The sequence below is a fragment of the Aethalodelphis obliquidens genome, unplaced genomic scaffold, assembly GCF_003676395.1.
Source record: "Aethalodelphis obliquidens isolate GAN/ISIS:26980383/991018 unplaced genomic scaffold, ASM367639v1 scaffold35, whole genome shotgun sequence".
Lineage (NCBI taxonomy): Eukaryota > Metazoa > Chordata > Mammalia > Artiodactyla > Delphinidae > Aethalodelphis > Aethalodelphis obliquidens.
The window spans coordinates 7,241,545-7,256,837 of NW_020837979.1; the positions used below are offsets into that span (position 1 = coordinate 7,241,545).

A 15,293-nucleotide genomic window follows, 5' to 3' on the forward strand; every position below is an offset into this window, starting at 1 on the left:
ATGTTCCATCTGTATCTAGGATATGTGTGTATGAATTTATTTTTTACAAGAATGTGTCATACTAGATAAAATTTTTGGCAGTGTGAGTTTTTATACTTAATATATATGGACATCTTTGCACATAATTCAGTATAGATCCATTTTTTTTAGTGTCTACATAGTAGTACACATTAAAGCATTGAAAAATTATCAAAATTATCCAAAACTATATATAACCTTATCCAAACTGTATGTAAGTTATATTCTATACCATAACACCCCTTAGTATATCATAAACTAAAATATAACTACCAGAGAAATCTTAGAACTTTGGTCTAAAGAACAAATGAGAAGGAATAATTGCAGAAAATTCAAATTTAAAATATAACAGGAGACATTTGTGATTAGAATAACAAGGGAGAGATTTGCGAATTGAGAAATCCATTAAACTAATATGCCAACTTTTAACAAAGAGAGTTACAGCTTTACATAAAAACATAGTCACTATCCTCCAGGAACGTACAATCTAGTCATAGACTAGATATATGATTGCAGGTGGCTATACTGTAAGACTTTTAAGACAATGTTATAAAACTGATACAAAAAGTATTTTGTGGGTTAGATTGAACTAAACTATTAAAAGAATTCAGAGGAAAGAGCAATCACTTCTGACTATGGTGACTTGGGAAAACTTATTCTAGTCATTCTTTTGACTCTTCTACATTATCATCTTCAAAATTATAATTAGTATTAACAGTTTGTTCCAGTTTATGAGGAGCAATTTGACAAAATAAAATCAATTAGTATTTTATACAAAACATTAGACAATTTAAAGGAACTGCTTCATTTCATTCTAGGTTCTTTTACCATCAAAAGTAGGTAAACATAAGAGTGGATTATCTTTTCTTTCATAAAGTATTCACTGTCTGCATGTTTTTATTTTTAAGCAGCTCCTGTTTTTGATGCTCTCTTTCCAGTGAAATCAGTTTAAACATTTTACACCTAAATAACAATTTTTTCTGGCTTGTTTTTCAGATTGAACTCATTTGCCAGCAAAATAATATAATAGTATTGGAAGATACAATAAAAAGACTCAGATCTGTAAGCACATTTTTCATAAATATATATTAAGGAATCATTTTTATTCTGTTAGTAGGACAGCAAAAATTGTACATATGTTTTGGCTCTCATGCATTTTGTGAACAGTAAAAAATGTTTGTTTTCTAAAATCAGCACGCTCTGCTTGATGCCCAGGGGTACTCCCATCCGTAAGAGCGATGCTATTCTTGCTCTATTTCATCATTACTTCTTTCTTTCCTAGAGCTGGAGAGAACTTTTGGTTGGTTTTATTAATGCTCTTAGCTGTTACTTGATTAAAATGACGGCTGTGAGTAATTTAATTCTCAAAATGTAAGATGTATTTGTGTACACATTTATTCCTCTTAATAATAAATATTTTAAAGTCAAATGTTGTTACTTAGTTCTGAGTAATATGTTCTCTTTAACAATGTGAAATGAAAATTGCTCTGATTAGACATTTTAGTGTTATCATTTAAAATATTTGAAACATCCTCTCTAAAATATCTGTACTTTTTTCCCAATAAAGTATTGGTAAAATAAATATTGTAAAACAAATGTTTCTAAATATATTAAAGTGAATGGAAATGCACTTGAAAGTATATACACGTATAGAATATACAGCATTCATTTAATTTATTCATTCATTGAATGATTATTGAACAAAATTGAACGCTATGAACAGGTGCTTTAATAGTAGCATACAAGTTTCTCTAAGCAAATTAATTCCATTTTTAGGATTTGTTACTAGATCTGATACAAGAAACAATTCTGGCCTCTCTGAAATTTCTTTACTATTTTTTCTTCAAAGTTATTGAGTAAATGTAGGGACATTTTCAGTGAAATAAAAATACACTACATTCAGAAATGCTGGAAAAGAAAGGTATCTAACTGCTTTTTAAAAAGTATTGATGAATTATTATTTTTTGAATTATTTTCAAAATACCAAATTTATTATTTTTAAGGATCCTGTTTGCTTTCAACTTTCATTTAGAAAATGATGCTATAGTTTAGCTTGAAATAATGGCCTAATTTTTTCCTCCTTGGCAAGATAATTTTAGAGACTGAAAAAGCACAAAATAAATCTCCTTCCAGACTTGATTCCTTTGTCAAAACTTTAGAAGCAGACAGAGAATACTACAAGAGAGAAGCTCAAAATTTGAGAAAGATGATCAGAAGTAGATCTAAAAGCCCAAGACGCCCATCTCCATCTTCCCGGGTAGGTTTTGGAAACTTATAAATACTTTGGAGTTTGTTGCTCAGTGACTTTTATTCTTTGATTTATCTAATCTGGAAATAATTCCTTTTAATTTGGCATGAATTGGTATACCAACGAGGATGGGAGACAGAGCTCTCTTTGATAGCACAGTGGACCGTTGAAATTGGCCTTTATCCCCAGCATTAGTAGTGGTTGGGGGTAATCATACAAATGTGGAGCAATTTGGGATGAAGTTGATTAAAAGAGAGGCGATTTTTAAACTTTTTTCATCATTTCATTATATCGTCATGTTTGCTTAACTAGAGATTGTGTGCTGCCATCAGTAGCACCTTTCTATCAGTAACACATGTCAAAGAATAATTTCAGATTTCTTTTTTAAAAAATTTTATTGAAGTATAGTTGATTTACAATGTTCTGTTTAATTTCTGCTGTATAGCAAAGTGACTCAGTTATACATATGTATTCTTTTTCATATTCTTTTCCATTTTGGTTTATCACAGGATATTGAATATAGTTCCCTGTGCTCTACAGAAGGACCTTGTTGTTTATTCAGATTTCTTATGTAATAATTGTAGGGTACAAAGTGTGATGTAGAGCTTTTGAAGACAACAAGAGACCGTGAAGAGCTCAAATGCATGCTGGAAAAATATGAGCGTCATTTGGCAGAAATTCAGGGTAATGTCAAGGTTCTCACATCTGAGAGAGACAAGAGCTTTTTTCTGTATGAGCAGGTAAACTTATTTATAAGTAAACAAAATACATAAATACTAACAATTCTAGAGATAGGTAATTCTTTAAGTTCTATGAGAATGCTTAAATCTGTCAATCAAATTAATCTAACATTTGGGAATTGCCTTTGTTCTTATGATATTCTTAATGAAATGTAATGTATTTGTGTATGTGTACACACACACACACACACACACACACACACACACACACACACACACACGTTATCCCCGTATCCGAAAAAGCTCATATGCATGCATCGGAATAGTCTGATTTTTGGAATAAGAAATGGGGAAAGTGTTAAATGATAGGGTGTGGTGAGTTCAAGGTAAAAAATTTGGACTTGGGGGTTAAAAAATACAAACACATCACTTTGATGTACTGTCAGTCACTTTAGGAATTGCCATATAATTTAATATAGAGAGTAAAACTAGTTTGTAGTTTATCTCTATTTTTAGCTTAAGATTATATAACCCTTATTAATCAAATGGCTTCTTGACTCAACAAATAAACCCCATACATCACCAATATAATTTATTTTAAAAATATCAAATTTTATTAAGAATTACAGCTACTAAGTGCAGGGTTCTGGACTTGCTACTCTAAAAGATAGAAAAAATAAACCAGACACTGTTTTATATGTTTGCAATCTAGTTGGGGAGATAAAATATATTATCTTGTATTTACTTTTTGTTACTTTAGCGTAAGTAGTCTAGAAGATACTGTAAGAAATAAAAGAGGTGAGTACTTTTAGTTATGGTTATCAAGATCTTTGCTAGACGATGTGGAGTTTGAGTCCTGAAGGATGAATGGGGTTTCTTTTATCTTGAAAGGGGTAAGAAAGAACATTCCAGACTAAAGGAATGGTATGAAGCAAAGGATAAAGGTGGGAAAGTCAGTACATAAATGGATCAGTTTATGACTAGAATAAAAGTATATGTCAGTGGAGTAAGGGCTTGAGAGGTAGACTAGACTAGAGCAGGAGTCTGAGAACATTTTCTGTAAGGCCCAGATAAGAAATAGCTTGGGCTTTGCAGGCCATGTGACTTCTGACACAGCTATTCAACTCTATTGTTGTAGTGTGAAAGCAGCTATAGATCATATACAAATGAATGAGTTTGGCTGTGTTCCAGTATAATTTATTTATGAACACTGAAATTTGAGTTTCATATTCTTTTTACCTGTTGTGAAATATTCATCTTGTTTTGATTTTTTTTTAACCATTTAAAAATATAAAAAACATTTTCAGCTTACAGAGTTACAAAAATAGGCAGGCTGGATTTGGCCTGTGAACTATATATAGTTTGCCAATTTCTAGACTACATGGTAGAAGCTGTTCAGAGGGCCCTGTAGGAGGTTTATACTTTGCTTTCTTATAAGCAATGGACAGTCTGTTTTTTTTTTAAAGTGGAAGAAATATGATGAAATCTACATTTTTACAATTTTAATCTGGTAACAGTTCTTTATTATCTCTTACGTAATCTTTCTATGTTATCATCTTATATAACAATTTCTCCTTCAGGAGATTTGGAGGAGGGGGAAACCATGGACTCTTTTTTTTTTTTAAATTAATTAATTTATTTGTTTATATTTTTGGCTGCATTGGGTCTTTGTTGCTGAGCGCGGGCTTTCTCTAGTTGCGGTGAGCAGGAGCTACGCTTCATTGCAGTGTGTGGGCTTCTCATTGCTGTGGCTTCTTTTGTTGCTGAGCATGGGCTCTAGGCGTGTGGGCTTCAGTACATGTGGCATGCATGCTCAGTAGTTGTGGTCCACGGGCTTAGTTGCTCTGTGGCATGTGGGATCTTCCCAGACCAGGGCTCAAACCTGTGTCGCCTGCATTGGCAGGCGGATTCTTAACCACTGCACCACCAGGGAAGTCCCCATGGACTCTTTAGAAGGCTGTTAACAGTAGTCCATGCATGAAGCATTAAGGGACTAACCTAGGGTGTGATCAGTGGAAATAAAGATAGGGACAGATGCAAAAGACACTGAAAAGGAAGACTTAACAAGACTTGATTTTAGCACAAAGGAGGGACAAATGGAGATCACTGAAGTTCTGTTTTGAATGACTGAAGAATTGTGGTAATAGAAAAAGAAACAGGAAAGTCATCAGTGGTTTGAGAGAAAAGATGTGTTTGGTTTCAGAGAGATAGAGTAAGATGATGGCGGTACATCAGGTAGTAACTGCCATCAGGCAGTAAGAAATGTGGGACTGGAGTGGGGAGAGAGGCAAGAGCTGAGTATGTAGATTGAGAAGTCGTCTGTTTTGAGCCTTCAGAATGGATGAAGTTTCTGAATGAGAAAGCTATAAATAGAGTAACAGAGAAGTCAAGATGGAATCTTGGGAAGTTTTATTCAATTGGTAGAGGAACCTTTGAAAGAGATAAAGAAGACAGGAAACTAAGGCAGAACATTGTTATACGCCCAAGGAAGGAAGGAATCTCAAGGAGAGTGTTGAAGGCAATGGCAAGTGTTGCCGAAATATCAAGAACAGGAACTGAGAAGAGGCCATTAGATTTGGTGAGGTCATTACATGAAATTCTGCAGAGTGGTGGGTGTGGGAGTCAGGTTAGACTGGGGAGAGAGAGTGGGAGGTAAGGAACAGTCAAGATGTACAATCCATGGCACTAAAAAAAAAAGCCTGTCAAAGGAAAAAGAGACATTTGATGGTAAATGGGGCAGCAGGATTTAGTGACAGTTTTTCAAGATATGGGAGTTGTGTGCATGGTTGACGAAGTAGAGAAAGAGTCAGTGGAGAGGATGATATTCAAAAAAAAGTAGGATGTGAAACAAAAGTAGGATTCAAAAAGTAGGATATGAAATCATCTGTAGATATAGAATAGATTTGGAACCCGAGGATGGTTGTTGAACAAGTGTGTAAAGAGTTTGTTGGGTTGTCAGTAAGGATTGATGGGCCCTTCTGTCAGGGTAAAAGTAGCCAGGACATGGAAATGGCATATACATTTTGGAGAGAAAGACTGGAACGCTATGATATTTTTTAAACCAGTATTCTACCTGAGTTGTGCTGAATTCAAATTTCACAAAATGGATGGAGTAAACCCACAGCCAACATCATTCTCAATGGTGAAAAACTGAAAGCATTTCCTCTAAGATCAGGAACGAGACAAGGTTGCCCACCCTTGCCACTGTCTTTCAACATAGTTTTGGAAGTTTCAGCCACGGCAATCAGAGAAGAAAAAGAAATAAAAGGAATCCAACTCAGAAAAGAAGAGATAAAACTGTCACTGTTTGCAGATGACATGATACTATACGTAGAGAATCCTAAAGATGCTACCAGAAAACTACTAGAGCTAATCAATGAATTTGGTAAAGTAGCACGATACAAAATTAATGCACAGAAATCTCTTGCATTCCTATATACTAATGATGAAAAATCTGAAAGAGAAGTTAAGGAAACACTCCCATTTACCATTGCAACAAAAAGGTAAAACACCTAGGAATAAACCTACCTATGGAGACAAAAGACCTGTATGCAGAAAACTATGAGACACTGATGAAAGAAATTAAAGATGATACAAATATATGGAGAGATATACTATGTTCTTGGATTGGAAGAATCAGCATTGTGAAAATGACTATACTACCCAAAGCAATCTACAGATTCAATGCAATCCCTATTAAACTGCCAGTGGCATTTTTCACAGAACTAGAACAAAAAATTTCACAATTTGTATGGAAACACAAAAGACAACAGCTAAAGCAATCTTGAGAAAGAAAAACGGAGCTGGAGGAATCAGGCTTCTGGACTTCAGACTATACTACAAAGCTAAAGTAATCAAGACAGTATGGTACTGGCACAAAAACAGAAATAGAGATCAATGGAACAGGATAGAAAGCCCAGAGATAAACCCATGCACATATGGTCACCTTATCTTTGATAAAGGAGACAAGACTATACAGCGGAGAAAAGATAGCCTCTTCAATAAGTGGTGCTGGGAAAACTGGACAGCTACATGTACAAGAATGAAATTAGAACAGTTCCTAAAACCATGCACAAAAATAAACTCAAAATGGATTAAAGGCCTAAATGTAAGGCCAGACATTATAAAACTCTTAGAGGAAAACATAAGCAGAACACTCTATGACATAAATCACAGCAAGATCCTTTTTGACCCTCATCCTAGAGAAATGGAAATAACATAAAAGTAAACAAATGGCACCTAATGAAGGTTTTGCACAGCAAAGGAAACCATAAACAAGACGAAAAGACAACCCTCAGAATGGGAGAGAATATTTGCCAACGAAGCAACTGACAGAGGATTAATCTCCAAAATATACAAGCAGCTCATGCAGCTCAATATCAAAAAAAAAAAAAAAAACCCAATCCAAAAATTGGCAGAAGACCTAAGTAGACATTTCTCTAAAGAAGATATACAGATTGCCAACAAACACGTGAAAGGATGCTCAACATCACTAATCATTAGAGAAATGCAAATCAAAACTACAATGAGGTATCACCTCACAACAGTCAGAATGGCCATCATCAAAAAATCTAGAAACAATAAATGCTGGAGAGGGTGTGGAGAAAAGGGAACCCTCTTGCACTGTTGGTGGGAATGTAAATTGATACAGCCACTATGGAGAACAGTATGGAGGTTCCTTAAAAATCTAAAAGTAGAACTGCCATATGACCCAGCAATCCCACTACTGAGAAAACCATAATTCAAAAAGAGACATGGTTCATTGCAACACTATTTATGATAGCCAGGACATGGAAGCAACCTAAGTGTCCACTGACAGGTGAATGGATAAAGAAGATGTGGCACATATATACAATGGAATGTTACTCAGCCATAGAAAGAAATGAAATTGAGTTATTTGTAGTGAGGTGGATGGACCTAGAGTCTGTCATACAGAGTGAAGTAAGTCAGAAAGAGAAAAACAAATACCGTATGCTAACACATATATATGGAATCTAAAAAAAAAATTGTTCTGAAGAACCTTGGGACAGGACAGGAATAAAGATGCGGTTGTAGAGAATGGACTTGAAGACATGGGGAGGCAGAAGGGTAAGCTGGGACAAAGTGAGAGAGTGGCATGGACATATATACACTAAAATGTAAAATAGATAGCTAGTGGGAAGCAGCTGCATAGCACAGGGAGATCAGCTCAGTGCTTTGTGACCACCTAGAAGGGTGGGATAGGGAGGGTGGGAGGGAGACGCAAGAGGGAGGGGATATGGGGATATATGTATACATATAGCTGTTTCACTTTGTTATACAGCAGAAACTGACACACATTGTAAAGCAATTATCCTCCAAATAAAGATGTTAAAAAAAAAAGTCTAAAAAAAAAATAGATGGAGTACCATATATATTTCTTAGTAAAACACTGTCTCTTTCATTGACTGCTTCCAAATTAATTTTTTTTTAAATTTTTGGCAAAGACATTGTAAACCAAGCTTCTATTTGTAGACATTCATTTACATATGGGGGAATCATTTGCATTTATATGTGTAAACTCGTTAAAGAATTATACCATTATCCTGCCGCATGCATATTAATATAGGTTTGCATTTTAACTGGCTGGATATAAGATAGCTGTATTTATTTCTGTTCTAAAGCTTGTTAAATAAAAGTCTATCTGTGTATTTAAATAATAGGCACAGGAAGAAATTGCCCGACTTCGACGAGAAATGATGAAAAGCTGTAAATCTCCTAAATCAACAACAGCTCATGCCATCCTCCGGCGGGTGGAGACTGAGAGAGATGTGGCCTTCACTGATTTACGAAGAATGACCACAGAACGAGATAGTCTAAGGGAAAGGCTGAAGGTTTGGAAGAATTTTATCTATACGAGCATTTGTGAGACACCATGCAGTGACATTGAAAGCGCTCTGTTTTGTTTTTGTTTTTTAAACAGATTGCCCAAGAGACAGCATTTAATGAGAAGGCTCACTTGGAACAAAGGATAGAGGAGCTGGAGTGTACAGTTCATAATGTAAAGAAAAATCACTTTTGCACTTTCGGCTATAAACTCTCAGCGGTTCCCCCCTTCCCCCTTTTCTGTGTTCAGAGAAGTTTGTTTTTTGTTTTTTGTTTTTGTTTTTGTTTTTTTGTGGTACACGGACCTCTCACTGTCGTGGCCTCTTCCGTTGCGGAGCAAGGCTCTGGACACGCAGGCTCAGCGGCCATGGCTCACAGGCCCAGCTGCTCCGTGGCATGTGGGATCTTCCCAGACTGGGGCACGAACCCGTGTCCCCTGCATTGGCAGGCGGACTCTCAACCACTGCGCCACCAGGGAAGCCCCGAGAAGTTGGTTTTTTATGATAGTGTTTGTAATCCTAATATATTTATGGTAGCATGTATGGTGTAAATAGTCACCTTTTCATTATTTATTTCCTTCTAAAAAATGTGAGTGAAGTCTTTTTTTGTGTTAGGTTGCAAAGTGTGTTCTTTTAAATAAACCATTAGGGATGCATTCTAAGGGATTTTAGCAACTTTTTCATCTCCCTGTTTCATTAACGATAACATTGCCAGGGATAGAAAAACTGGCTTATTCTACCTAAAGAGTAGCTAGGGTAGAGAAAATTATAATGAAGTGGCAATTAATGAAATGTATTTAAACTGAATTTCATTATGAAGCATCACCTTTTTACTAATCAAGGATTTGAGATGCTATGAATATATATTTGAAGTGTTTTTACTATATAAACAGAATTAAGGGAATTCAACTTTCTGTTAACCAAATTTAATTGATTATATTTCTGAATTCATCTGTTTTATGTTGTTATAATGAGTTTTAGAAAAAGCAGTAGACAGGAGAAAAACATTATTTTTCATAATCCCACTTTATATATGTAATTTGTTAATGCTGAGCAACAAATAAGAAATCCTTTTGCAGATAAGCTGTGTGTCCTATAGTCCAGCTGAACCAGACTGAAAATATAGATGTGTATACTGTGATAGGCTTTATGGAAAAGCTGTGCAGTGGCTTGTCTGAGTTCCTGCTCCACGGTCGCCTTGTCCGTACAGCCTCCTGCAACGTTTAAGTCTAATCTGATCATCTCATTGTGTGAATCTTATATACCGGTTTGTACAAAGAGAGGATGTCTCTTTAGGAAGATTACTGGAACGTTTTTAGTGATGGCAGTAACTTTGTCATTCTGCTTGTATAGCTCGATGATGAACGTATGGAACAAATGTCAAATATGACTTTGATGAAGGAAACCATAACCACTGTGGAAAAAGAAATGAAATCACTAGCAAGAAAGGCAATGGATACCGAAAGTGAACTTGGCAGACAAAAAGTAGAGAATAATTCTTTGAGGTAAACTCAATTACCATTAAACAACTAATAGTTTAACTATAAATAATAGCTCTGCTTTTTGTAATGTATTTTATAGTGATAATTAAGTTATTTGTTGACTTTGTTTTCTGAGAGGATTATTATGAAGCAGTCATAGACACCTTAGCAGACATTAAATGATTTCCTGAAGGTCAGTCACAGACTGGGAATGCCACACTTAACTAGTAATCTTAATCTTATATTTGCAGAAGGCCTCAATGTTTAGCTGAAATAGCTTTTACACAGCCCTCCTGTGTAAAGAGCATATTTGACTTTGGTATTTCACTGCTTAATTTATTTTTTATTTTATTTATTTAGTTTTGGCTGCATTGGGTCTTTGTTGCCGAACGCAGGCTTTCTCTAGTTGCAGCGAGCGGTAGCTACTCTTCGTTGCGGTGCGTGGGCTTCTCATTGTGGTGGCTTCTCTTGTCGTGGAGCATGGGCTCTAGGGCGTGCGGGCTTCGGTAGTTGTGGCGCGCGGACTCAGTAGTTGTGGGGCACAGGCTTAGTTGCTCTGCGGCATGTGGGATCTTCCCAGACCAGGGCTCGAACCCATGTCCCCTGCATTGGCAGGTGGATTCCTAACCACTGCACCACGAGGGAAGCCCTCACTGTTTAATTTACCTTATAACTTTAGTTATGTTCTGGGATCTGAACGGTATAAGAAAGCACAAAGCACCGGTTTGATAGTAGCTTAGGAAAGGGGTAGTTTAGCATGTAATAAAAGCCATAGCAGAGAAATAGGAATATGTAATAGAACTTCTATTAATTGAATGCTACGTACTGTGCTTAGCACTTCTACATATTGCAGAAAGGTAGCAGAAGATATTCCAATTGAAGCAACCTACAGGCAATGACGTAGGGGAATAAGTGTTTGAAGACCTCCATGTTAGTGCTTTACTTGTAGTATCTATTGATGTGAGAAACAGACATTCTACAGATTCAGTAAGGTTGAATTTCAGTGCATCTATGAACATATGAAATATAATAGTTCATATGAGTATGAAGTATATTATTAAATCTACAGATAATATTTGGTTCATATGTGAATTCCCAGAATCCCCTCTTTGGTCTTTCACGGGTCTGTGGTGCATATATTGGAATCACTTGTCAGGACAGAGAGTCACTTAAATTTTTTCCCTTCATTTATTTTTTTTTTTTTATTTTTTATTTTTTTAACATCTTTATTAGGGTATAATTGCTTTACAATGGTGTGTTAGTTTCTGCTTTATAACAAAGTGAATCAGTCATACATAAACATATGTTCCCATATGTCTTCCCTGTTGCGTCTCCCTCCCCCTTCATTTATTTTTTACTTTCCTGCTTAAAAGGATATTGCAAGCTCAGGTAAAATAAAAATAGTAATAAAATAAGAAGGACAACAAAGTAAACTTTGGAAAATAGAGAAAAGCATACCGGAGAGTTAAATCATCCATGATTCCATAACCCAGGGAAAACTATTATTAATATAGATCATTTTTCTAACCAGAAATAGATCTATCTGTGTGTATAAAAGCTTTCTATGTAATTGATATCATCCTATATTAAGTTATATATTTGGCCAATTTCACTTAATTGTATACCATAAACATTTACACATGTCATTAGAAATTCTTTGAAAGCATTATCATGGTTTATTAAAATATTCTAACAGATAAATGTACAATAAGTTAGAGGTTTTTTTGTATACAGTTTTAACAGTATTATTCAAGTTTAATTGATATATGTACAGTAAACTACACATATTTAAAGTATTCAGTGTGGTAGGTTTTGACATGTGTGTGTACCTGTAAAACCGTCACCACCCTCAAGATAGTGGCTCTATCTATCACTCCACAAAGTCTTCTTGTACTCCTCTAACCTCTCCCCTACCCTGCCCTCACCAGGCAACCACTGATTTGGCTTCTGTCATAGAGATTTGTTTGAATTTTCTAAAATGTTGTATAAGTGAAATCATACAGTATATATTCTTTTGTTGGGCTACTTTCACTCAGCATCATTATTCTGAGATTTATCCATGTTGTCACATATAATCAATAGTTTATTCCTTTTTATTACTGAGTAGTATTCCATTGTATGAATATACCACATAAATATTTCAGTTGCTTCCAGTTTAGGGCTATAACAAATAAAACTGTTATGAGTATTCTTATATGGGTCTTTGTATGGACATATGCTTTTATTTCTCTTGGGTAAATACCTAAGACTGAGTCATATGATGGATATATGTTTAACTTTTGAAGAAACCATTAAACTGTTTTCCAGAGTGGCTGTATTATTTCATTTTACATTTGCACCAGCAGTGTGTGAGTGCTAGTTGTTACATATCCTCACCAACACTTGGTATGCAGTATCTTTATAGTTTTAGCCATCCTAATAGGTACGTATTATGGTTTTGATTTGCCTTCTCTAATAACTAGTAATTTTGAACATCTGTTCATGTCCTTATGTGCCATACATATATCTTCTTCAGTGTCTGTTCAGAACTTTTGCACACTTTTATTGAGTTTTTTATAGTATTAAGTCATAAACATCCTCTCTGTATTCTAGATAAAAGTCCTTTGTTAGGTACATATATGTTTGGCAAATATTTTTTTCCCAGTCTATGGCCTGCCTTTTTATTTTCTTAAGTGTCTTTTAAAGAGGAAATGTTTTTGATTTTTGATTAAGCAAAACTTATTGATTTTTAAAAATTTATATCCAGCTTTTGTGTTCTTTTAAAGAAATGGTTGTCAAGCCTAAGATGAGATTTTTCTCCTGTGTTTTCTTCTAGCAGTTTTATAGTTTCAGTTCTTAAATTTAAATCTATGCAAGTTAATTTTTGTATATAGTACAAGGTTCAGTTTTTTTGCATATGGATATCCAATTGTTCCAGCACCATTTGTTGGAAAACTTTCCTTACTTGTCTACACTGAATTGTTTTGTACCTTTGTAGTAAGTCAATTGTCCATATATGTTTAGGTCTGTTTCTTGATTATCTGTTTTGTTCGGTGGATCTATATATATCTTGATGCCAATACAACATTCCTGATTCCTTTTTTTTTTTTTTAATCCTCAAATTAGGTAATGTTAGTCCTCCAACTTTGTTCTTTCTCAAAGTTGTTTTGGCTATTCTGGTTCCTTTGCATTTTATTTTAATTTTAGAATTAGCTTCATAGTGTAAACACAAAAGCCTGCTTGGGGATTTGATTGGAATTGGGGAAAAACTCCCACTCATGAACACTTTCCATTTCTTTATTTAGGTCTTTAATTTCCCTCTGCAATGTTTTATACATATAGATCTCTCATTTCTTTTGTAAGATTTATCCCTAAGTATTTCCCATTTTTTGATGCTGTTGTAAGTGGAATTTTAGAATTTCACTGTCTGATTGTTTATTGCTTGTATGTGAAAATATCAATACGATTGTTTTTAAAAAATAAACTTTGCATTATATAACAGTTTTAGATTTACAGAAAAATTGTGAAGATAGTGAAAAGTTCCTACGTACCTCACACCCAATTTCCTCTGTTAATAACATCTTACATTAGTATGGTACATTTGTTAAAATTAATGACTCAACATTGATACACTATAATTAACTAAAGTCTGTAATTTATTCAGATTTCCTTAGTTTTTCCCTAATGTCCTTTTTCTGTTCCAGGATCCCATCCAGGATACCACATTATATTTAGTTGTCATGTCTCCTTAGGCTTCTCTTGGCAGTCTCAGACTTTCCTTGTTTTTGATGACCTTGACAGTTTTGAGGAGTACTGATCAGGTATTTTGTAGAATATCTCTCAGTTGGGGTTTGTCTGATGGTTTTCTCATGATTAGGTTGGGTAATGTTTTTGAGAGAAAGATCACAGAATTAAAGTGCCATTTTAGTATACACAGATACCCAGGGTGTCATGAGTACATCTTATTGATATGATTCATTGCTGTTGATTTTGACTTTGGTCGCCTGGCTGAGGTAATGTTTGCCTTATCCAGAATGTCATATAATTGAAATCATACAGCACATAGCCTTTTCAGACTGGCTTCTTTCACTTAGTAATGTGCATTTAAGGTTCATCCATGTCTTTTCATACCTTGATACCTCATTTCTTCCCATTGAATAATATTCAATCATATATATGTACCACATTGTGTTTATCCATGCATCTATTGATGGTCATCTTGGTTGCTTCCAGTTTTTGGCAGTTGTGAATAAAGCTGCTATAAACTTTCATGTGCAGGTTTTTGTGTGGACAGAAGTTTTCAGATCAGTTCAGGAAATACCTAGGAGCACAATTGCTGAATCATATATAGAAAAACTTATTTAGCTTTGTAAGAAACTGCCAAATTCTCTTCCAAAGTGACTGTAAAATTTTGCATTCCCATCAGCAGTGAAGGAGACTTTCTGTTGCTCCACATCCTTGTCAGCATTTGGTATTGTCAAACTTTTGTATTTTAGCCATTATAAGTGTGTAGTGATATCTCATTGTTTTAATTTGCAATTCTCTAATGACAAGTAATGTGGAACATCTTTTCATATTGCTATTTTCCATCTGTATATCTTTGATGAAGTGTTTATTGTTTAAATGTTCTTAACCAATTATAATTCTAGTGACTTCCGCTTAAGATAAGCAGATCTCAGTTGTAAGTCTCCTAATTTGCCATACTTTTCAGTTTTTGGGGTGGTGATTTGTCTTGCAACTCACTACTCTGATATGTCCATGAAAAGTCTTTGATTCTCAGCTTTTTCATCTTTATTTCCCCCATAACAATGGGAATGATGGCTCCTAAGCTCTTTACATGTCAGGGCTAAAACCAAAAGTCCTACAATTTATTTTTATTTATCCAGTATTCTACAACCGTGCTAAATATACCTTTTAGTTCTAGTAGCCTTTTTATAGATTCCATTCAATTTTCTACATAGATAATTAGATCATCTGCAAATAAAGACCCTTTTACTTGTTCAAGTTGCATGCTTTTTCTCCCTTTATTTTTCTTGCCTTATTG

The 15,293-nt window shown here is 34.8% G+C and overlaps 1 protein-coding gene across 20 annotated transcripts in view; it reads left to right on the forward strand.

Annotated features, from left to right (window-relative positions):
• TSGA10 (testis specific 10) overlaps positions 1-15,293 on the forward strand; it is a 106,339-nt gene that overhangs the window by 28,727 nt on the left and 62,319 nt on the right. For 14 of the 20 annotated variants that reach the window (XM_027128853.1, XM_027128849.1, XM_027128852.1 and 11 more), the window contains 6 exons: positions 1,015-1,080; positions 2,108-2,275; positions 2,851-3,006; positions 8,628-8,798; positions 8,888-8,965; positions 10,143-10,294. In XM_027128853.1, the coding sequence (XP_026984654.1) occupies positions 2,225-2,275; positions 2,851-3,006; positions 8,628-8,798; positions 8,888-8,965; positions 10,143-10,294 (608 nt within the window). In that variant the 5' untranslated portion in view covers positions 1,015-1,080; positions 2,108-2,224. Of the gene's footprint in view, positions 1-1,014; positions 1,081-2,107; positions 2,276-2,775; positions 3,007-8,627; positions 8,799-8,887; positions 8,966-10,142; positions 10,295-15,293 lie in introns of all 20 variants that reach the window. The other 6 variants (XM_027128860.1, XM_027128850.1, XM_027128858.1 and 3 more) reach the window with 4 other exon arrangements.